The 25783-nt window shown below is 35.4% G+C and overlaps 1 protein-coding gene across 5 annotated transcripts in view; it reads right to left on the minus strand.

Annotated features, from left to right (window-relative positions):
* The window catches only part of PCDH17 (protocadherin 17), an 88526-nt gene that overhangs the window by 26197 nt on the left and 36546 nt on the right, over positions 1-25783 (minus strand). The window contains exon 5 of one of the 5 annotated variants that reach the window (XM_061457265.1): positions 21925-22576. The exons of the other annotated variants lie outside the window; for them this stretch is intronic. Coding sequence (XP_061313249.1) covers positions 22569-22576 — 8 coding nt within the window. The 3' untranslated portion in view covers positions 21925-22568. Of the gene's footprint in view, positions 1-21924; positions 22577-25783 lie in introns of those variants that run through there. 5 annotated transcript variants of the gene reach the window in all.

Below are 25783 nucleotides of genomic sequence, written 5' to 3' on the forward strand. Positions count from 1 at the left end.
AATTATTCCTTGAATGTTGAATTGTTTTATAAGAGATGAATCCGAACCAGCCTTATAAGAGTGCACATTTTCCCTTTATATACATTTAGTAATGTATAACCCCTCATGTTTGCATTCTGAGGACTAAACATTTGGGTAAAGGTGGTTTTTTTTTTCATATTCTCACTGGTTTATTTTTATAATCTTGGTATTTGAGGCCTCTACTCTGTATTTGCCATATTTTCTGGTAGACTTGTGTAAAAAAGTTTTGATTTTAATAATTTTTCACCCTGCCAGCTGCACAACATTTTTACATTTATGTGGAGTTTCACTCATACATTTGTTATACTATAGATGGACAAGATACTACCTTTTATTAGACACCATGTAAACTGATAGGTCCTGCTGGCCAAAAAATACTATCTGCTTTCATTTGTCTCACAAGAGATGATGGTTAAAAATTAGCATAGTAGACGTGTAAATTCCTAGTTTACCTATAAAACATTTGTCCTTTAAAATGGTTACAAGACCGCAGCTTCTAACCTACAGATTTTAAAGTAAAAGAGAAATTAAGCCATTGCAGTAGTGAAGTTTGACACAGATTAATATTTTTTCTCAACTAAATATGAATTCCAATAAAAAATTTGAAAGATTAATATATTTTCTTTGGGCAAAATTACTTGTAGGATAGTTACATATTATAAGATTATTTCATTTTCCTTCGTTCATCCTAAAGATATCATTTCCCTTGCAGGCAAAAAGTTAAAAGTGATTTTCAAATTAACAAAAAAAAGACAAACCAACAACAACAAAAAAACAAACATAACCCAATCAGACCCAAACTCCAATTTCAAATCCCCCTTTGTGATAAAGTAAGAAAAAGCATTTGTTTTATTTTTAAACAGTATCTAATGCTAGAAACTTCTTTAATAATGAAATATTACACAGATAGCTTTTGTAATGTGCCCAGTCAAGTTAGCCATAAATATGTGCATACATAACAGAAAATTTCTTTTGTAATGCAAAACTTTATGTTGTGAAAGATATTTCCATGAAGGAGTTCTTCAGCATATGCTTGAAAGGGTTTCACTTTTAAATTATCGAAGTTGCAGAAAACTCTTTTTGTTCCACACTGTCCTCACCTGCTTCCAGAAAAGAAATCAAAGCAGAAGAGGCAGTTTGGAGCAGGCTGGAAATGTTAAAGAATGTGAGAAGAAACTGAAAAACACCCTGCATCTGGTATGTCCTGAAATTACCTTGGAAGTCTCCTTAGAACTACCTGCCATGCAGTGTGCTGCTACTTACTGTGCACACGTGTGCCTAGAAAATTGGTATTCTTGGAAATGATTCAGCCAGACTGCAGTTTAGAGTGACACTTATTAGATCATGATGGGGAACGGAGGGAGAGAAAAGAGGGGGGGAGAGAGAGTTAGAAAGAAGGGGGAGAAAGGGTGAGTTAAGGGGAAAAGTGAAAAAGAAAGAAAGAGAAAAAAAAAAAGAAAAAAAGAAAAAAGAGAAAAAGAGAAAAGTACCACAGCATCTTCAATATAAACACAAAAAGATCTTTATACGAGACTGATAGAACTGTGTTATGGCTTACAATAGAGTTTTTCTGCACACCATCATCCATTGTAAGAACAGTAAGGTAATGAAATATTGCATTGTTGCACTCAAATTGGATCTTCCTCTGTCAACATAACCTATTCCAAGCATCATACAACCTTCTTCAGTTTCAGCATTTACTGACAGGAGGTTTCCTAAATAGATTACTACAGTAAGTTACTACAATGATTTAATTTGAAGTTTTATGATATTTGTCCCACTGTTCACTGAGTAATATCACCAGAATCATGACTTCAAGACATCACAAAGACATGACTTCATGGCATCAGGAGGACCAATACCTGATATTACCACTACTGGCAGTGGATGTCCGCTTGTTAAACTTTTTGTACATATGTTAGGATAATTCTGGTGAACTAATTTTATGCAAAATCAATTTTTCTTAGATTTAAAGTACACGAGCAGAGAACAATTATTTATTGTTAGAAGAAATCTTTTCTGCACATGAAATTAAAGACTGTTTTTCCTACTTTTCACCAAAACAAGAGATTTAGTAATTGCTGTTTAGTAATGTTTCATGTACAGCAGTAAAGATATGATTACTATATATACAAAACCTCACTTCAACTTTCTACCAGGGCATAATAGCTGTCAGAGGGAAGTAATGTCTTCACATCTTTGCAGAGGGAAATTTTCCTGGCTTTAAAATATTCTATTTATAAAGTTGACAAGCCTCAATTAAACACAAATATTTTTTAGTTTCTTCTTCCATTTGCTAGTCCTCTCTATACTGATCTTGCAGTAGCCTCTCACTAGAGGTCCCTAAAAAAAAGACTTCTATCTTCTCTTCTTGGATACCAACATGATGTGCACTGACAGATTGGTATTTCACCCAATGAGATTCCTCCTGAATTATCTTCAACGCCTTTTTTTTTTCCTTTATTTTCTGATTTCATTTCATTTTCTATTTTCAAGATTTGTGCTGTTCTACATATTGTGTTAATTTTCTTCTTCCTCATGAGATCTGATTTGTATTCTTATATCTGGATTTCATCACCTCAGAATTTTCTGACATTGTTCTCAGGAAAAGTTTTTATCTAGTATCTGCTGCTTGAATCTATAGCCTTGTAAATACACAATTCCGTGAAACTCTGCATCTATGATGTGAATGTTCTAAAATATGTATTTATTAAGAACAAATTATTCAGTTATGACACTTTAAAATAGTAGTGCCTGTTTACAGATCTTTTATTAAAGAAATGAAAAAGGAGTTGACTGATATGTTGTTTATAATGGAATGGAAAAATCCTAGGGTTTGTACATTTTGAAATAAATACAGTCAGAGTCTAAGATTATTCTTGCCTTCTTGCATGAGCCATTTCATTACAAGATGGCTTGCCCTGACCTTTGGTCTTCTTTGTCGAGAGAGAGAATACTAACCTACAAATGACCATACCAAGAACTTCTGTTAAAAACATAGTTAGTGCTCAGAAGGCTTATTAGACTGTTGTATATATTCCAGCAGTAAGTGCAAAAGTCCTAAAGTTCAGTACAGCTATTCACCATAAAAGAAGATCATACCTGAAGGAAACGGTGATCAAAAAAAATCTGAATTATGTCCTTTGCATCTTAGGAAGACAAACAATGACTAACGGAAGGTGGCTGGTAGTGATCCTAGCTAGTCAAATATGTGACCCTGCCTTTCTTTGCAAAACCAGTATTGTAATAAATGTTATGAGATTCACCAACTATAAAAACCAACAATTGCTATACAATCTTCTACATCCTGAGCAAGTTCAAGAAGATGCTAATTAACAAAAAATCTAAGCAAGTTTAATATTCTTAAAAATTCAGTCTGGACTTGGGTCACAGCATAGACCTGACAGTACACTGATGGTTGATCTAAAAAAAAAAGTAAGACATCACTACTCTTATATTCATGTATCTTTGCATTATTTAATACTGTCAACCCAGAGTTCTGTCTAGCTTATAGGGAGAGTGTGCTATACTTTTTGTCATAAATGAGATGAAGACTTATCCTCTATAGATCAGACCAGCAATTGTGGTGAATATTCACTAGCTCAGCAGTGTAAATGATCCTAAAAACCTCACAAAACTATTGTGAAGTTCTCACAACTGTACTATAGTCTCTTGGGCCTGAAATTGTATCACTACAAAGAATAAAATAAATGGTGTTCTGGGAAGGCTACATTGTTAAGATATGTAAATTAAGAACTTAGCCTTCTTATGCACCCTACCTACTCAAATGGAAAAAGAGAGGCTGTTTTAGAGGGAAATTCAGTTTACATTCTTAATATACAGACTAAAATATTTTTGGTCTAAGCTCTCTCTTGTTTGGCTACCAAAAATGAGAAAGAAGAGTCATTAAGTTCATGAAGTTCAACAAGAGCAAGTGCAAGGTCCTGCACCTAGGATGAGCATTCCCTATATCAGTACAGGCTGGGAGATGAATGTATTGGTAGTAGACCTGCAGAGAAGGATTGGGGATACTGGTGAATGAAAAACTGGTTGTGAGCTCTCAGTGTGCACTTGAAACCCAGAAAGCCAACCTTATCTTTGGCTGTATAGAAAGAAACATGTCCAGCAGGTCAAGGGAAGTGATTCTGCCCCTCTACTCTACTCTTGTGAAACCCCACCTGGGGTACTGTGCTCAGTTCTGGGGCCCCCAGCATAAGACATGAACCTGTTAGAGAGGGTCTAGAGAAGGGCAAAAAAAAATGGTCAGAGGACTGGGACACCTCTCCTATGAAGACAGAATGTGAGAGTTGGGATTGTTCAGCCTGGAGAAGAGAAGGCTCCATGAAGACCTTATTGCAGCCTATCAATAGGTATATATAGAGGGCTATAAGAAACATGAAGACACGCTTTTAATCTGCGCTGTAGTGACAGAACAAGGGCCAATGTTTTTAAACTGAATGAGGGTAGGTTAAGATTAGATATAAGGGAGAAATATATTAGGATGAGGGTAGTGAGTCCCTGCCTATGGTAAGGGGGTTGACCTAGATGATCTTTAAAGGTCCTTTCTAATGAAAAGCACTCCACGATCCTATGATTATGTAAATCACATATCTTTTGTGTTCTTTGTTCGTGTGAGACAACCTATGAATAATATTTTCCCTTCTTGCTATTTGGCTACAAAACCGTCTCAGCTAAGCACAAAGTGATCTGCCCTTGCTCAGGTCTTCACTTCTCAGATAAAATGTCATATATTTCAACATTTCACAGTTCAACCAGAATTATAAATTTTAACTAGAATTGGAGTCCTCTGGGACAGAAGCTACCAAAAATGCAGTAATTAAAAGTTGAGGCATTCAGCTGTTTTTTCCTTCTGGAGAGAAAATGAGAAACTTTAAGTCAAGAGCTTAATACACCACTGGGAGGTACTCAGATACTGCTGTGATGAGTATCAACAGAATGAATAAGAACATCTAATACAAAATAAAAGCAATATGGGAAAGTGTTTCTTTTCAGAGAACTACCTGCTCTTTTCATGATAACTTGGCAGCATATGTGCAAGAAGTGCACATACATTTATAATCCTACTTTTTTTACTGCACACTGATGATTGTGGTCTCCTTTTTGTGCTATGCTCATTTGATGAGTCTGATTTTTTCAGAGATACATGCTTTTCATATCCAAATTGAAAATATGGCTGAGAGGCCTGGATGCTTTTAAGTTACTACATTTTGCTGGAACAATACAAGAATACTAATCACAAGCATGAAATAAAGAAAGGAACAAAACTAGCAACAACCCATTCTGCTTCTGGTAGCAGACTGGAATAAGTGCAGCTTAAAGATTAATGTATATAATATAAACAATGAGATAGATCAGAGAGTGCAGTTATTATTACAGTTTTTTTTTTCCTGCTGGACTCTTGTTTTCAAGAGCAAATTAAAAATAATTTGAAAAAAAAAATAAAATGTTAGGACAGGAAGGATTTGGGACCATTAACCTTGACAGACCTCTATTTGCCCTAAGCAATCTTTGTGCTTTCATAATATGAGCCACCAATGTTCATTTAGAGTCTGAGAGGAAAATACAATTGTATTTTGCTCATGGACTAGTACTCATGTTTTGTTAAATGTACCCATTTAGTCACTGACATTGACTTGCTTTCCTGATGTACCTTTAAGAGAAAGTGCAATTATTCAAATTCAAAACTCCATGTATTTTTTTATTTTTTGTTCATGTATTGCAGTAATTTAGGCTGTGTCCAGGTTGATCATGTAATCACCTTCAAATGTATTGCCCTAATCTTACAGAGAACGGAGAATAACCAAGAAGTTGCCAACTTAGATTTCTGAAAAAATAAAATCACATAGCTGTAAACAAGGACAAAACAGTATTAGAAATCTTACTAGAAATAAAAAATAAGATTAGAGGCATTGTTAATGCTCAGGCAGAGTGTCATGGCTTATGCCCAGCCAGCAACTAAGCACCACACAGCCTTTGCTCACTCCTCTCTCAGCAGGAGGAGGGAGAGAACAGGAAGAGCAAAAGTGTGAAAACTGTGGTTTGAGATCAAGACAGTTTAACGGGACAGAAAAAAAAAAGTAATAGTTAATAATAGAAGAATTGGAACATATAAAACAAGTGATGCACAGCATGGTTGCTGACAAATTGCCAGTTCTCAAGCAGTAGCCCCCAGCCACTTTTCCTCCCCAGTTTCAGTATACATACTGAGCATCATATGATGTGGAATATCTCTTTGGACAGTCCTGACTGTGTCCCTTCCCAGCTTTTTGTGCCACTCCAGCATTCTCTCTGGCAGGGCATGAGAATCAGGGCATGAGTATAAACACTACTTAACAACAACTGGAACGCTGGTGTGTTACCAACATTATTCTCATACTAAATCCAGAACGCAGCACTGTACCATGTACTGGGAAGAAAATCCACTCTAACCCAGATGAAACTGACAGGGAGTCAAAACAGTAGAATGAGCTTAGCCAGAAGAAAAGAACAAGGAAAACAGTGTGGGAGAAAGTGGTGAAAAGGTTAAAAAGACAAGACTTATACAAAATAGGAAAAGAGCTAATTATAAGATCAGAGATAGAAGCAATAAACCATAACTAAGAGATTATAAAAGGAAAAAATCAAATACCAAGGTGAAAAACAGTGTGTGACTAACAAGAATGATCTAAATTACTAAATAAGAAACATAAAAAAGGTGATAGCCCAAGAAAAAATATGCAAGAATACCAAAACACATGAAACAGATGGAATGTTAAAAGTAATATGCTGGGGGAGAAGTGTAATGTAATGACTGGATCAAAGGTGTGTGGTAGAAGTCACAAGAGTCTTAGTAAGAATTATTAAGAGTAGTAATAATGATGATGAAAATGATTGAACTGATTTGTTTCAAAAAGAAATGTCAGGAGCTAAGTACTGTTACAATGGAAATGAAATTAAATTCACAAAAAGAACAATCTAAGCCACTTGAAAATACCACTAATATCTGTGCAATCTGGCTAAATGTATACTTCCTAATGCATACTTTACTGCCCATCATCAGTACATAAAGTACTACACAGAAATGCATGCATTAACAATAAAAGCCTAAGCCATTCAGCTGTATCACAAATAATAATTATGTGGGACAGTAAAAGATCATGGCAAAAGCTAATCTAATAAGTCTTCCATTATCCTTTAATACTTTAAAACTGTGATGTGAGCTAAACAGTTGTCAAAATTGAGTTCTGTTTACACTGAGCTGAGTATCAGTGAAATAAACAAAGATATCTGCTGAGCTCTAATTACAAAAACAAATTGTTTTCTCTGTAATTGAGCTGAAAACATTATTTCATTTTGCTCTTGCCCCATCATCAGACTTTATGCTTATTGGAGGCAAAAAGGCAGATGAAAGACCATATGTCATTTGTTGAGCAGATAGTTATTGTAAGAGAGTGGATGGACATAATAGAAAGACCCCACCAGATAACTGATTAGCTGCTGCCTTGCAGGGATGAGGTCACAGAGAGCACAGTGACTACTTTATACCAGATACTGTATTTCATTTTAACTCAGCTAATGGCATACTCCCTTCTCTCCAAAGTGCAGTGGCTAAAGTGTGGTCTACCAGATAAGTGCAATCCATGGATATTCTCCTTCTGAGGGGAGGTACAGACTGCAGAGGTCATGCAGAGAGGTGCAAGGGGATCTGTGGTCTGCTCAAGATCATATGGACAGCAACTCTCACATAGGAAGTATACATATCCCATATGTAAAATCTGCAGCTGTATACGCTCCACGTTATGCAAATATGATCCAGCATAAAATAAATATTTGTGGAAAGTTGACTGCATACAGATTCAGGTATTAGATTATTAATAAACCTGAATTAGGTTTATTAATCTGAACTGAGTTCGGATATTATGTTGTGAAGTACTGCTCATATGAAGGTCCAACATGAAAAGAAGTAGAATAGCTCACTGCTTATCATGTCTTCTAAGGTTTTATTCATTCCTAGTGGGGAAAGGTTGCATGTTATTTGTTTTGCAGTGATAAAGTCTTACACTGATAGGCACTTTTATGTCCACTTCCCCAATTCCCAGTCCTCTTGCCAATATTTTTCTTCTATTACAATCAAAGACTAGCTATTGTCTGGCACCAATATAGATATTCATGGCTGAATATAAAATGCTGAATGCATTCTACAGCCATGGTTGCTTGTACCATCACTTCTCTATAGATACGTAATTTGTTTCTTGAAAGAAGTGCGATTACAATGCAACTGAATATAACACAGCTTCTCAGCAGGTATCACTGGGGTGAGAATAGCCCATCACAGTCAGACTGTAAAAATTTGTTTTACACAAGCCAGTCTCTGCTTGTTCACTGTCAGAGACAATACATTTTGCATCATCACTTATGTTGTTTTCCTTATCTGTCATGATAGTTACAATCTGTATTTCTCAGCTCTGTGCCCCAGAGACTAAAACTATCAAAGTACAAGGAAAGCAAATAGGCTAATAAAAATGCAGTACCAACCCATCTCATGAACATAACCAGACTCACCTTTGATTTCCAACATGCTCACAGCTCTATCTAAGGCAGCTGTTAAATTACTACTTTAAAACACTGAAAGCCAGCATGAGAAAGCTCTTATTTTTTGAATAACTGGTACCTTACACACACAGCCTAACTCTGGTAAGAACACTGATTCATTATAACTAGTACACAGTTTTGCACCTAGAATTAAAAAAAAAGTAAAATAAAAAAAACAGCACACTGTTCTTTTTGACTAATAAATAACAAAAACAAAAATTAAAACAAAAGGCAATTAAATTTGCTTGATTCTAACTTCCCACAAAACTACACCATATCTAAAAATTTAAGACTCACTTAAAGCAAATGGAGTGGTTCATTAACAGCTTATTGAAGATGTCAGTCAACTGGAAATGTGAGAAGAATTTTAACATGTAAGTACTGGCAGTCCTCATGCCTGATTTTTTTCTTCTCGTTCTACTAAGGAAAAAATTCCAGTCTGGTACCCCTATTGAAAATAAAAATTCCTCCCAGTGTAGATTTCCATGTAACATTCTTTCAAAACATATATTCTCTAATACTAGAGATGCTAAGAAACCTTGTGCTCTGGAAGTGCAATATCTACCTTCTTTATGTAGACAAATAAAAATACTATTAGAACCTTGGGATTTTAACACGTTTGACTAGGTACATTGTATCTGCACTTATATTTCATTTGCAAAATCAGATTGCTATAGATTTTGGAACCTTTAAGATTCTTTTAAATGTGTCTGCAGTATTAATCTGAACTTTCTATTGAGAAATGAATTATTTTACAGTAGGCATTCATGGTTTGCAAGAAAACATTATTGTTTGATCTCCTTATATTTATCTCATCTAAGATGGAACTGCATAAAGTCATTACTCTAAACAGAAGTAAAAACTGAACAGAAATCTGCACCGTTTACTCAGTGAAGAGTGATGACAGTACACATTTGCTCTCGTAGTTAGGACTTGTAATCTGATTAGGATTTATAATCTGATTAGGCCTGTAATATGAACATAAAACAATAAATACTGAATAATAGTGTATTTTTTTAAGCTCCTATTTGTAGATTATGTTTATAATTAAAACGTCTAATTTAAAATATAATGTAGTGATAATTTGTTCAGTTTAAGAGTCTGATGTCTCATATCTTGCACAATGATAGTTTACATCTTGCTGTAATTCTAGTTTGGCAATTTTAAAATTTGAACTACTGCTTAAACTTTAAGGTCTACATTTTTTGCATTCTCAGAAAGGACATTCAAATACACACAAAAAATTCTTTGCGATGATGCGTGTAATTCCAATAACCTATGTAAATTGCAACAGATTAAAGTGACTGTCCACTTCTTCATTAGGTCAAAAATAAGACTTTTACCCAGAGGTGTAAAAAAACCAAAAAACCTCCATCTTTTTTTTTTTTCTTTAAGCAACTTTGCAGTGTTTGTGATATTTCAGGCTAGCAAACATCATTAGAAAAGACCTAGTTCTGACAGAATCAAGCTTCCCCTTTCTTCAAGCTGTGGCTGCACAATATGTAAAGATAAGACAGATTAGTATTGCCTTGCATCCACTCTGACTACATTTGTATCCTGTTTTAATATTATCATGAATAGGTTCAAGTGGCTAAAAGACCAGAGAAAGAAATAGTTTTCTGTTTGTTCACCTTCCTGAACTAGATTGCTGCAGGATGACATGAGCCCTGTCTTCTTCAAAATCCCCATATCATGTGGATGGAGCCATAACTGTCTGACTGATAGAAGTCAGTTAAAATTGTGAAAATAACCTTTTAACACTGGAGAGACTGTGATGGACCATGTGCTCATCAAGAGCTAGCACCTACCATGGGCAGTCATTCATATTTTTACCTCTCAGTTTAATGATAAAAGTTTCCTCCTCATTTCAAAAAATTAATGCCTTCCTAGGATTTGTCCTTCTTACGATTCCTCCTTCTGGCTTCCCTTGCAAAAGAAAGCTGGTCACAGAAGAGATTTCTACAATATGAATTCTTCACAACAGGGGCATGAATCTCCTCACACAGCTTCTTTACAAAGGTGTCACAAATTCTAAAGGGTAAAAAAATATATGAGTCAAAGTCATCCAGCTGAAGAAGGATGTGATGATGTAAGAAAAAGAACATTCTGCATGTCTGCATGTTAGGAATGTCTTACGTTTTCTCAAATTATATACTGTATGTTTGCTCAAATAGTACAAAGTCTCAAGATCTCATTGAACTTACAGAGAAAGGAAATGGAATCCATTGTTTTCACCTCAATAAATACAGTCTTTAGAAAAGCTGGATTATATAGCAACCATCAGTGTGATAATCTCTTCCTGCTCATTCTATTACAGTTACCGTTATGTAGAAATCAGAGTCAGAAATAGAAGCATAATATGTTGTCGTGGTTTAAACCCAGTCAGGCAACTTGTTCACTCACTCCCAGTGAGTGGTGCCGGGCTGACAACAATCGAGGCCCCCCACCTCCCCCACCGGGGCTCTCCCCTTCCCTGCTCCCGGAGGAACAGGGAGGAGGATCGAAAGGGTGCAACTCCCATGGGTTGAGACAAGAACAGTCCAGCAACCAATGTACAACACAAATCACCACTGCTACTACCAACTACAACAATGATAAGAGAAAATAACAAGGGAAGAGAATACGATACCACCGGCCAAGAAATGAGTCTCACCCGGAAGCCCGTGTCCTTCCGGGTAACTCCCAGTTGCCCCCCCTCCCCGGGCATGACGCGCTGTGGTATGGAATACCTCTTTGGCTAGTCTGGGTCAGGCGCCCCATCTCTGCTTCCTCCCGGCTTCCCCTCCTCCCTGGCAGAGCATGAGCCTCACAAAGTCCTTGGTCAGGGTAAACATCACTTAGCAGCAACCGAAAACATTGGTTTCACCAACATTGCTCCAGGCTGGAAGTCAAAACACAGCACTGCACCAGCTACCACAAAGGAGAAACATGACTGCTACTGCTGAACCCAGGACAGTACATAGCAAGAAACTTAGCTCTTTACAAGGACAAGCTACCACAACCTATCATACCAACAATTAATATTTTCCACTGGTTCTCAATTTACTTTCAATACCAGTTCAAGAACCTGGCCATAATATTTAAGGCTTGGCTGAGCAAGATGCATCCAGGACTAATTCTCTGTTCACTGCACAGTGAGACAGCTGTGTCCCTCTAGAGCGCACTTTCGAGTGTGAAGCTCTCAAGATTAAAATTAAAATGTTCTCAGTTGATGGCTGCCATTTGCTGGAAACAACACATCACAGGAAATAAACAGAGGTTCCAGTCAGATTCTCCTACACTGAAGAAGTAATCAAAGCCAAGAATAATAACTAAAGTAAACAAAACCAGAAGCTAAACAGCAGTAACTAAAACCCGCCACATCTTTAAGCTAAGGGTTGGAAACCTGAGCTTCTGAGGAACACCTCCACACAGGTACATCAAACTTGCATAGTGTGGACCTAGTAGGGTGCATATATTGCTTCCCCATCCACATACCTGATTCCTATTCTTCTAATGGTAATGAAGATGCAATAAGATAAAAATTAATTTAACAGAGGTTGAAATCAGGATCCCAGATTGGATTTAGTCCCAGTAAGCCATTCAGCGCAAGCAACTCTCACAGTTTTGTCTCGTCAATGTCTAAATGGTTGAAGTTGTTGGTTCCCTCAGGCTCTTATAAGAGGCACATGGAAATGTGATTAAGGAGTATGTAAGGTCTGAATACTATGGGTGTTAGCATACTGTACTTAACAAAATGAATGTGCTGTATCTTTGTGTTTTCTTTACAGATATGACTAACCTTTTTTTACATCCTCACGTTTTACAAGGAAACAGGCAGTGATTTAATTTACCTTCATATAACTCTAATGTCAATTTTTATTTATTATTTGCCCAAACTCACTCTCCTTATACACTATTCCTACATGTCGTGGTTTAAACCCAGTCAGGTAACTTGTTCACTCACTCCCAGTGAGTGGTGCCGAGCTGACAACAATCGAGGTCCGTGTCCGTCTCCCCCCCCCCCCCCCGCACCGGGGCTCTCCCCTTCCCCGCTCCCGGAGGAACGGGGAGGAAGATCGAGAGAGTGCAACTCCTACGGGTTGAGACAAGAACAGTCCAGCAACAAATCACCACCGCTACTATCAGCTAAAACAATGATAAGGGAAAATAACAAGGGAAGGGAATACGATACCACCGGCCAAGAAAGCGAGTTCCACCCGGAAGCCCCTGTCCTTCCGGGTAACTCCCAGTTACCCCCCACCCCGGGCATGACGTGCTGTGGTATGGAATACCTCCCCGGCTAGCCCGGGTCAGGCGCCCCGTCTCCGCTTCCTCACAGCCTCCCCTCCTCCCTGGTAGAGCACGAGCCTCACAGAGTCCTTGGTCAGGGCAAACATCACTCAGCAACAACCGAAAACATCGGCTTCACCAACACTGTTCTCAAGCTAGAAGTCAAAACACAGCACTGCACCAGTTAACACAAAGGAAAAACATGACTGCTACTTCTGAACCCAGGACACTACAAAATAGCTGGAAGAGCTACTTTAGAATCAAAAACATTTTTGCTGGATAGAACAAATGGCAGGATATGCTTGAGGAGTTACACAGCTGGCAGTCGCCACCAAGAATAAAGCATATAATGATAACTCTCAGTGTGCATCAGGGTGGAATTCAAGCTCAGCTAAACAGAGTTGCAGGTAATCTTGTCTAGCTTTGAGCTGTTCAACCTGACAGTGCAGTGTACCATAGCTTTACATTCAGTCTTGTTTTGCACTTTTCAGCATGGAACTCCTGAATACAACATGGATGGGTTTGCTCATCTGAATCAGCAAGCAACCTATTAACAGGACATGACTGGGACAAATATTCCACAAGTTTCAGGTTTTATTGTAACTTCTTGTTAAAACATAAATGGAAAGATATTTGCTTTCCCTAAGGTTCCAGAAGAATGAATTTAAAATAAATATAAGAAAAAAGCTGAAAAACCTTGGATAAACTGAGAGACTTCTACCCTTGTCTAAGAAGATGTGAGCTACACTCTGAGAAGCTCAAAAAGTTGGTTCTTTCTCTATTGGATTCTTTGGCATTAGTAAATGTAAAAATGCCATGTCGGGAAACTAGATACCATGTAATGACCCTACCTATAATGTCCGTGCAGCTGAAATTACACTGGGTGCACCTTTGGACTGGACCACCTATCATTCTGCTAGGCTGTTTCAGACATGTTTCAGAAGTCAGCATTGTTACGAATCGTAGGGATTTGTCAGGAATAAGAGAGGGTGTGATCCCTCTCATTAGGATAATGTTCTTCCTGATTTTTACTTTGGACTTTCACAAAATTCCTGTGTGAAAAAGAGCCTTGGTAAAAAGAGACTATAAGAATGTCTATGGCCAGACAGTGGAGCTCAATTCTGGTATCAGAGAACATTTGCAGTCAGAGTGCCTGTAGTTTATTTGCACAAAGTAAGGTTTTGAGGGTGTTACCTGGCAGAATCTGAACAATGGTGAATAAAGATGGATTACCAATATGCTTCTTTCATGTCTTCTGACTCTCCCTTTCCTGGACCTAGCCATGAAGCTGCAGCAAACTCCATGAAGGTATGGCAGCCTAGGTAGGGGCTATAGCAATGCAAAAAGATCCCACCACAGTCCGTAAAGTAGGAGTGGTACTGCTTTGAAGAAAAACCTCCACAGTGCACTGGTGAACACTATAGCACAGAAGACCTCATATACTTCTGTCTGAGGCTACAGGGTAACACTCTGGATAAATTAATCCTTATCAATTAAAGAGGCATATTAAAAAAAAATTGTTCAATCTCATTAAACCACCATGTGGGTATTCTTATATTCTTACTGCTATACTCTTATTTTTTCCCCTTATTTTTATTCTAATTCCTATTGGAACTAAGATGCTCCTGGTTCACTTTACTCTCATTCACTTTGGGACAGGTTTAAGCTCAGTCAAAGTAAACGTGTTTTAAGCCCAAGTAAAGATATATTTACAGTGATTTAAAGTGATTTGACTAATCCACCTGTAATGTTAATTTGGACAAATTTTCATAGCTGCTCCAATGTAGAAAAAAATTAAAAACATCAAGATGTGTGCTAAAATGAGAAAAATAGTAATAACAATGGGTGCTTGCATTCCTGAATGGAATTCTGCAACAATAATTTGTGAAAGATCTCTACAAGAAAGGTCTTTACAAGAGTGAGGAAAATCAAAATGGCAACAGGGTAACTACAGGCCTAAAACAGACATTTGGCAAATTTTGTAACAGAGGAATACTAAAAATATTATTAAAGTTTTAAAAATAGATTAAAAATATTTTTAAATTTAAAAAAAATATTATTAAACATTATTCAATAATGAATATGAATCTTTCTTATTCATTATTACTAACCTACTAAAGAAAAATGGACATTGTCACTACATGAACTTTAAAAAAAATTATTTCTATTTGTCATAACTACCAAAGAAGTGTGAGAATAAAAATCAGAAGGAGCTGATAACAGGAAATTGGTGGCAGTCGTTGGAGACTACTAATATAATTTGGTTTTGGGCTTTTTTTTTCTGAAAAAGTAAGCAAACACTGCATTTTTCTTGAACGTTAGTAACAGGTATAACTAAAATCTCTCATAAAAATTTATTATGTGTAAGATAAAATTCAAGATGAAAATAAAACAGTTATGGCTCTCTTCATAATTAATTTAGAATGAATATGTCTTTGGTTGGATTTTTTCTGTCTTTCCATTACAGCCTAAGAAATACTTGAAATGACATAACATTCCTGCAACTTTTCCACATTTCTGCAGAGATTCTGTTTCTACTTTTTGATTTTAGATGCTAAAGCTCTTTTACTTTTGTGGGTTGAAAATTGACTTAGATAAGAGGAAGGTATATTTTAATTAGCAATCAAGGAAATGTTTGTAATTAATGGCACACATCCAAGAAGGCTAGGCATCATGCAGGCCAGCACAGAAAAAAAGTTGGTGAAATTTGAATTGGTTATAATAGTGTTTTTAAATTCAGTGTCTCTGTAGAAAAGAAGAAGGTAAAACAAGTTACTACAGTAACATTTACCTTAAAAACAAATGGAAACCACCTGAACACGGCAAAGCTTTTCACAAGGAAATTGAAAAGGACAACTAAAAGACTAAATGCTTGCAGATAACATGACAGACTGCTTAAAGTTACTATATTAGGATTTCAGAGTAACTGTATACCATCCTTTAAAAATACTTTTAAAGGATGGAAAAATAGCCAGCATGGTGAAACAGCAGAGTCAAGGAGGCTATTAGAAGTAAAAGGACACTCTTAAAAGAGTGAGAATTGTGTGCAAATAGGATGAGAAAAAATGCATAAAGTTAAAATATTGTAGGCAAGGATGGAAAAGGTTTTGAAGACAATTTGCTCATGACATAGCAAGTAATGAGGAGAATTTTACAAAAAAATAGAAAAAAATAAAACCTTCCAGAAGATCATGGGTCCATGGGGCTGACAGAAAATCAGCATATGATCCAACACTGAAACAAGATAAGGTTGCAATTACCTATGCCTCACAACGAAAAACAACAAAAAGGAAAAAAAGCTTTGAAAAGCAGAAGCCTAGGAAGATCCTTACAATGTATTTTGAGGCTACAAATGAGTCAGAAAAACTGCTTGCAACTAAAAGATTAATAGACTAAATTTTAGAGAAAATGGATAAAATGACTTCGAACAAATCAGCAGAACATATGGAACCCAAATATCAAACTGGAGCATTTTTAACACTATCACTTAAATAGCTTTGGTACCCAACAAATGTGAGTAGTAAAATCTGAGAGTGATTGTGAAGAGCTTAAGCTAGATGTCACACTATTGAATGACTACAATAAAATGGCACATAAGATTCCATGTCAACAAACGAAGGTAATGTACATGATGAAAAACAGTAACAATCCTCAATACACAAACTGTGAACTCTAAATCAGATCTTTTTTATTATTCTGGACAGTTAAATGAAAATGTGAGCTCACAGCTCACCAAGAGATCAGTTAGAATAAGAAGAAATCTTGGAAAAGGAATAGATATTAAAACACAAAACATTACTCTGTTTAAATCCATAGCTGCTGTCTCTAGACTTCTGAATGCAGTTCTGCTCATGACATATTCAAAAGAATAGAAAAGAACTGAAAAGATAAAAAAGGGCAGCAAAGATGATAAAAGTTACAAAAAGGCTTCCATAAGAGAAGAGATTAAATAGACCAAGGTTTTTTAGCTTAGAGAAAACACATCAAAGGGAAAATATGAAAATATTTTTGAATTGTGGTTGTCACTGAGCAGACTATTAGGAAATACTTATTCATTGTTTCTCCTAGAGCAAGAACTAGGCACCGCAATGAAATTATCAGGTGGCTGGTTTCATTAACAGTATGTTTGTACACGTACACATACATATGTTTGTTCAAACAAACAATGTGTTTGTACACATGCCTAAGTATGTTGTAAAGATCATCATGCAGAACATTATAGATGCCAAGGGTCCGTAGCACAATTAGACAAATTCATGGAACAAACATCCACTCAAGTTTGATAGAAAAATGTCTTTTTTATTTACTTGCATTCTTTTTTAAGACCCTTAATTGCACAGGGGTGTAATTGTCCTAAAGTCTTTGTGCTGGAGTGACAGGAGATTCCACAAGGTGACTCAGATGTTGCATCTAGGTGGATGATTGAATTACCTTCAATTTGTATAAGTGAAGGGCACACATACAGTACAGTTGCCCTGGAGTGCATGATGCATTTTAGTTTTCTACCTCACAGTAACTTCCACTTCTCAACCACTACTAGACAGGGTTGTTTTCATTTTATTTTAAATTCCTACAGATTAATATCTTACACACTAAAGAAAATGTTTAAATCAGTGTGGTAGCTGCTGAATCAGTGCTTGCACTGCAGCTTCTCAGCAATTTTTATTACTCTTGCTTTTATATCCATTATTCTGAATGTCAGGGAGCTATTTTTAAGTACTAGCTTAGTTCAGTTTAATAAAAGATATAAAAATATCTGCACCAGAATACTTAAAATAATTCCTTATTAAGAACTTTGTTTCATAAAATCAAATGCACATGTAGCTAACTGCATGACTGCTCCACACAAGATACATTTTACAGGAGTAACATTTTACAGTCTATGCTAGAATAGTAATACAGAAAAAGACAGATGGGGGCCAGGATTATGAAAAATCACAGAAAGAGCACCATTAGAAAATTTAAATGTCTAGTAGAAAATTTGGGCACCTTTTCAATACTTTTTTAATATGAGCACTATTACTAAACTATTGCTTTATGAAAAACTTCCTTCCTTTTCAAAATCTGATCTTTGTTAGCAATAGAATAACCATAATAGTTAATTCTTAAATTTATTTGAACAAAATTTTCTGATGATTTTCTATGAAAGGAAATAAAACAGTTAACTTTCAAAAAGCTGAGGGCTCTAAAGCCCCAATCAGAAACAATGTTAAGGAACTAAATTGGTCATTATTGCCTCTATTGATTCATAATGGTACAAGACAACTTGTATGTTGTGAGATATGAAAAGCTCTATAAAGCTAGAAAATAAAGAAATTTTGATACTCCTTCCAGTAAGGCACACTTTCACCTTCCCATTCTGTAAACTAGGCAAACTTGGAATACTTTCATGAACTGTAAATTTAACTGTGAATAGGAAAGCATAAATTAGGACAATAGAACCTTAATCCAAATTACATTTCTAATAATTTCTGAAATAGAAATTTACAGGCATTAAAAACTGTCTACTTAAGGGTTTCACAAAAATCTTGGTGCTTTCAATTATGAAAGAGGTGGGGTTTGGATGGGGTCGGTTTGTGTTTTTGAGGGAGGGTTACAAATGTATTCTCCATTTTCTCTGAAAAAGTAATTGTTTTGTTTTTTAAAAGTAATGTTGTGGATAATTAAAAATGAAACTAAACCATCAGAAGAAAGTAATCAAATTTCCCAATATAAATGGACTATCTTGGGGGGAGAGAGGGGGAAACCCAAATGAGATGCTTACTCCCTTGTCTATCATTTAACAAAGTTGAAAAAACAAACACAAAAGCAAAAGACAGTAAAAAATATGTGACTGCTGTACAACACGTAAGATTTACTCTCTGAGAGAGTTCTGAGGGGTATTTTCAGAGTTAAATAGTTGCTATTAGGGTTATTCTGAACATTAGAAGGTAACTAATGCATTCTTGACAATCCCATTCAATTTGCCAAAAAATGCAATTCAATCTTTACCTCTGTGATCCTTGTAAAAAAGCAGACTATGTTCAGTACTAATAACACTGATGTTGAATAGCATCAAGACCAGGTCTCTATCATGAAGTATGGCAGTCAAGCCTGTGTTATATAGAAGTGTGAAAAAAAAAATAAATGACAGACACAGTTCACACAGCTCTTTGGCAGAAAACTCTGACATTCACATAGTTACATGAATATATATTTTGTTTAGTTTATCTCATTTAGGGACACAGTGCAGAAAGGCTAGAAGGAGACCTCTTTGTGCCAGCATGTATTTCTCCAGCAGCTGGCTCTGGTGATGGAGTTAAAATGAGAGTGGCAGATATATCCCTGCAGATAAACCTCATCTTACCACTAATAATGGCACATACCACAGTGGGTCTGATACAACAGGATAGACTTGAAGTATCTTAAATAAATATTTACTTAGTTTAATAGATTGTTACTGTATGTTTATGAAATGCCAGTTGATTCTTCAATGTATTTGCCAGGGATTAACAGCTATTCCAGAATCCATTGCTATTTAATGAACATAGAAAAACTGTCTTAAATGTAATACAAAGTTAAGTTTAATAAGGTCATGAATTACTTCAGCTCACAAAAATGATAAAAAATTACTGAAGATTAATACTATGTGAGGTACAGATAACTTACATGGAGGTTAATCTTTGATATGTTTTTATTCATCCCTTGGTATTTCATTCACTTAAATTATAATAGTTCAAGTGGTCAGATAAATATATTAAATTATTTTTATTCTAAGTAGAAGACCATGTAATCTAAGACCATCCATTTTCTTTAGTCATTTCAGCAAAGCGTTTCAGCACGTAAGACTTCTTAGAAGCCAAAGAGGAGGTAGATATCACATTCTAATTTTAAATCTCCAACACACTCTTCTTTATCGTGTCTGGCACCAGCAATCTGGCCATAAAATTCAAAAGAATAGCCAAATAGATGAATATTTAAGCAAGCATCTGAAACTATGAGCCTTTTACAGACGCCCACTTTTGTGAGGGAAGAAACAGCTCCCAAATGAAAATACATGGAAGAGGAAACAATAGTTGTGCAAACAGATATGATGTGTCTCTCGTGGAAGAGACAGTCACCACCTCCACATTATAACTGATGAGATGGGAAAGATTTGGTGAATAAATTAATGATAATGCCTCCAGAATAAACTCGGGCTTGAACCATTTGCACGTATAATATGAATAAGAAGCATGGAAGCCAAAAAGTTGGAATAAACAGTGGCCAGCATGCAAAATGCTAGTTCCTGCAAAACTGCTGAACTGCAATTTGTCTTTCATAGCTTTAGATATGTACAATTATTGAATGGCATATGAGTTAGTCATCTTTACTGACAGTAGAGAGGAATGAGTGTTTGAGGGCATGATTCATCTAAAACAGGTCAAATGAATCATGTTTCAGAAGTACCTACTGCTCTCCTCATTAATTCTAAAGTGCTTGTCAACTAAATAACTGTAAAGAATCAGAGTAACTAGCTCAGAGGTAGGTAAAATCGCAGGTGAAATGGCAGGGAAAAGATTCCTCAGAGCTTGTGTCTGTTTTTCAACAGGGTTGAAAATTTTGAAATTTGAGATGTTAAGCTTTCTTTTCCATTTCTTGAAGTTTAGGTCTTGGTTTTCCAGTTTCCTTGTGCTTACAAAGCTTTAGCTTTAATCTATTTTGAAAAGGTAAAATTCACTTTAAATTAAGATGCCATAAACTTGAATTTCCTGGATTTCATTAAGATTATGACAAATGTTTTTAGCTGTCTTGAACTTGTCAGTTATTTGGTTTTTTTTCTTTTTATTGTTTTTATTATATTTTGCAGAGTACTGTGTTCACATATCTTGCCAGTAAACTGAACAAAGGGCACTAAATCCTAAGTAAAAGTGTAATTATATTTTGAGGAAATATTCTAATTTTGTTTAGCTACAAAATCTTATGCAAAAGAATGATATTACCTGACACGGGATTAAAAATGAAAATTTATGTTATGTTAATTAGTAACAATAAAAAAATATCATACAGTGTTGATTCAAACCAGGCAAAGTGGCACAACTCTGTTGACTCTGATGAACCTTCATTGGAAAACTGCAAGCACCTATCTGGCATGGAATAACATTATTTAATTGCAGCTAGTCTCCAGGGAAAATACAAATTTTCATCACTTTTGGGCAGTGAATTAAATTCAACAAAAGCATACTACCTGTAACAGAAGGGCAGTTTCTCCTTTTTTAAGAATTCTGAGTGTTTGATTACTTGCTTTTTATCTCCTCTACGTTACATGTTATCTTCCCACACCTTAAACTTCTAAGCTGTTTTTTTATATCTTTCTTCTTCCTGTAACTCTCTCTCTGTCTTTACATAATTCTGCATATCAGAAAAATAATCAAGTTTGCAACAAAGAAAGCAGCTGTATGGCATTTATCTTTCAAATGTGCTTGTAAAAAGTCTTCTTTTTAATAAACAATTAACCAGTTACCGTTGTCATATATACCTGTGATAAACTGCAGAATAGTAATAAATTTAGAATAATTTGTAATTCTACTGATATTTAAATCCACGTCTTTAAAGAATTTAAAGAAATCTGTAGGTTTTAAAAAACAAAGAAATTTTCAGGCTCTAAATAGCAGCTTATTTTGTCTTGTTTAAAGGGGTTGCACAACTCCTGATATCACAGAAAATAATAGTGAATTAGTGGTGGAGTAAGACTTTTTAAAAACAAGAGGAAGGTGGGCCTTAATTTTCATTGATTGTCTAACTGTTGAGACTCTTTTCTTGTGCCAAAATGCTAACAACCTAAATATTTCTGCTGTTCTCCGTATACTAAGAAAAAATGTGAATGTACACAAAATAAACCACCTAAAATAAAAAATAAAGGAATACAATCAAATCTTTATAATAAAGAATTCATAAATGGACTGAATGTAACAAAAAAAAAAACGTAATTGCATGTAAAGTAAAAGTATCCATAGGCAAAATTCACAAATTTTATAACTATATACCAATAATTAGACTTAAACAATAAATATCATGAAGCCAGGAGATTTGAGATAAGATTTTTTTTGGAAGTCCAAACTAGTTAAATTCTGTTCTGTTATCTTGAAATAACTATGCAATGATAACTAAAATAATTTTTAGTACATGCTTCAAAGTTTTTGATGCTTCTGTTCAAAATTGACATTTTTATTATTGTGGGTTTTACTGTTTGAAAGTTGTAATAAATGTTAAATGGAAGTGTCCTGAGTTAATTTAATAGTGTTTTCTTTAGGGACAGTTATAAGCTGTCATGCATTTTACCATGTGAAAATTTTACTATGTGTAATTCCAAACAAGTAAATCTTTTGAGAATGTCCTTTGTTTCTTATATGACTGAATACCAAAGAAAAGATATTTTATGCTATTACATGATATTTTCAGTGAATTAAGATTATACAGTAACAACTTTACATGATCTTTTTAAATTTTTATGGCCTAATTCAGTAGCTTGCTTTGCCTACTCAGTGGTACGCTTGAGAAGCAAAAAGCAGCCACTGCACGCTGGTTAAGTTACACTGGGTTTAAAGTTCTACTCATAGCAGTGGCTGTAGTGTTCAATGTAATTTTCTTCCTCCATCGCTCTCTTCTCCATTCACTTCCCCTCAAAAACACCTGCCTTTCCTATCCAGCCAAGTATCATTGGGTCATAAAGCTTTGAACTGAGAAAAGAGAGAAAACCACTTGACGTAACTCAGGTTCACATTCAATTTTCTGTGTTTTATAACATAAACACAAACCTTCTTATACTGTTTTAGTCAAACTCTTTAGCCAATCCTTTTAACCAAACTGTTTAATCTACCTTTTTTTTTAAATAGCCCATGGGCTTAGTCAATAAAAGAAACCAGAGTGAGAATTTGACAGAAATTAATTTCTTAGAATATCTTGCATTTTTTTCACAGTGAAAAATATTGGTCGTTTTCAGGACACATTGTCAGGGCCACATAATAGGATTTCCAAAATTAAATGTGCAATACTTCTACTGTAAGTAAAATATTCTCATAAGAGTGATGTGAAGTCGGTGCTTTCTGAAATTATTATAATGGTGCAGTATGAATTTTGTATGCTTAAAGAAAAAAAGAAAAAAGTTATTTCTTCTTTGAATTAAAATTTTGGCTCAATGTATAGACCTACAGCGACTTTATGTGAACTTTCCTTAAAACTGTGAAATACCATAGGCACAAGGGGCAGAATCCTTACTTGAAATCAAATTAGGAAAGTAGAAAAAAAATACTAAAAATAATCACATACTAAACACATACTAAACCTAATTGCACACATGAAGTGTAGGTCTGCATATTCAGCAGTGCTGAAAGATACGCATCCCTAGGCCATACAAATTACAGATGCATAGCAAAAGTCTGTTCACAGGGTCAGAACAGACACAACTCCACTACCGTGTTCTGGGTGTTCTTGGTCTGTATGTTTGCCTCAGAGCTTGGAAGGCATGTAACTGCCTAGAGATCTGGCTAATGTGCAACCTAAATTGCACTTTTTATATAGGAGCTGCATTCATCAGTTCAAGAAAAAATTGGGCCAGATATAGTAAAATATTGTATGAAGAATTTAACTCAAACTCTGAGAAAGACTTGATAGGCTACCCTCTAAAACTCCAAGGTGCACATCCCTGTAGTATTCAAGTAGACACTGCAATTATATTGTTATATATAAAATATTATAGATAAATATATATTATATGTACAGTACTATACATTATTAGCTATATGTTAAAATTTTAACCTTATATTAACTCTATATTTTTAAATACTGTTTTTCAACTGTTAACTATATTTCAGATTGACAGCTTTTGCCTCAGACTTAATATACTTCCCCAAACAAGGTTTATGGTGAAAATACAGTGCTTTATGTAAACAAATTTGTGAATTATTTTTACATTTTCAGTTTTAAAACAAGCATAAAATGTTTAAAAAATTTAATTTTTCAACACTATTAAGGTGCATATTTATGCAGATTATGAAATCAAATTATCAGGGACATAATTTAATGATATCTTATTTCTGCATTTATGTATATGCATGTATACATATATAAGCACACATACACTACACACACATATACGGTATAAATAATATTAAAGGAAATAATAAAAGATGAAGGATTTTTGATATTAGTCACAGGAACATCCCCACTGAATTTATATGGGACAGTGTATGTATAAAAAGCTGGAAGAATATGTCCCTAAATTTAGAAAATACATCTGGAATTTTTTTCTGTGTCACAGTATGACTTGGTTATACTGGACATATGCTCCTCTCCATTTTATGCTGCAGAGAGGAGCAGGTGGAATTAAATATAGCTTGGCACACAGCACAGGGGTAGCCATGGAGCAGTATTTTTCAGTGTCATGCAGGCGCTACAGGCTCCATATACATTAGAGATGTAACACAAAAAAGGGCATGTCACCTTCAGGAAAGCATAGTAGTCAGGGAACATCTGTTATACATGCAGTGTTCCCTGTAGAAAGAATTGAAACATGATGAAATATGCATCAAAAGTTCCCTATGCACTGAGGTACATTAAGTCCCTTTCAAACCATATGAAGCCCACTTGGGGAAGGGAGGTTATTTGAGTGCAGCAGCTGGAATAGGAGAAAGCAGCAGCAGGGAATGGAAAACAGCTGTTCTGACATTCTGGAAATCAGGATGGGCAGTAGATGCACAGAGGCTGGTACATGGCATGCATGTACAGAAACTAGACAAAGTACAAAGCAGTAATTAGTTAATCATGCTACCAGCAATGGCTGAGCAGAGTCCATGTTAAATGCTAAGTACTAGCATATTATTTCAGGGATTCTTGTTGTGAAGCACTGTACAATCCAAGTTAACTGCAATTCTCTAACATGATGAACTCTTCCTGCAGAAGATGTTCACAGAGAAAAGGCTGCAGAACAGGTCAATGCAAATGTTCCTTTCAGTATGGTTTACTCAGGACTGGACAGTATACTGCATCCTCACATTTAATGATGACATCATAAAAAGCAAGGCTGGAAAAGATCTTCTGGCCCTGGGTAGGTTAAAATAAATCTACATTATCAGTGAAAATATGTTTTTAACCTGTTTTAAAAAACTCTAGGCAAGGATATTCTTGAACTTACATGAGTAGTCTGGTTCCGTGCCTGGCTATATTTATAGCAAAGTTCTCCCTCATACGTAACTTAAATAGCTCTCTCAGAAATCAAACAAAACAAAAACCAACAACAACATATAGCAACTTGATATGTACAAAGATTTTTATTGTCTTTTTTCAGTCTGTTCATTTAAACAAACACAAATGCTAAACAAACACTTCTTTTAAACTTCACCTATAGGCCATGTTTCATAAACCTTTATTTTTTGCTGCTATTCTACCTCATTGTTGATTTTTAATTTGCCCAGATATTCCTTGAAAATATGCCTATATACTGAGTATGGTGGTTGTGTCTCTAATTAAAGTGTTCTGCAATCCTGGCCCGAATTAAATTATACCACTTTCCACCCTCTGGAAAACAAGGCATAGGAGAAAAGTAGTACGCACACAGAAGAGCCAGGAAAAGGACAGACTGGATTACTATATACAGAAATAACAAGTTACTCTTTATTCCAGAAGAACAAAATCCTATTATTATTATTCGAACAGAAGAATTGCTGAATGGAATAATTAGCTCCTGTCTCTTATTTAAAACTTCTCTATTGTCTTTCCCAACTGGACATAAAACTATTTATAAATACAGTCCAAGTTCAGGTTTCCAACTACTACTTTACAGTAACTCCATCTACAGAATGTTCCTTCATTTTTGTAACAAGAATGTGACTGGAATATGCAATAAGATTGTTTTAAAACTTGACTACTGTCGCTGTTTATC

Source organism: Pezoporus flaviventris, unplaced genomic scaffold (genome assembly GCF_033815535.1).
Source record: "Pezoporus flaviventris isolate CSIRO_AGI_PZ_B2104156 unplaced genomic scaffold, CSIRO_AGI_Pfla_v1 ptg000025l, whole genome shotgun sequence".
NCBI classification, from domain to species: domain Eukaryota; kingdom Metazoa; phylum Chordata; class Aves; order Psittaciformes; family Psittacidae; genus Pezoporus; species Pezoporus flaviventris.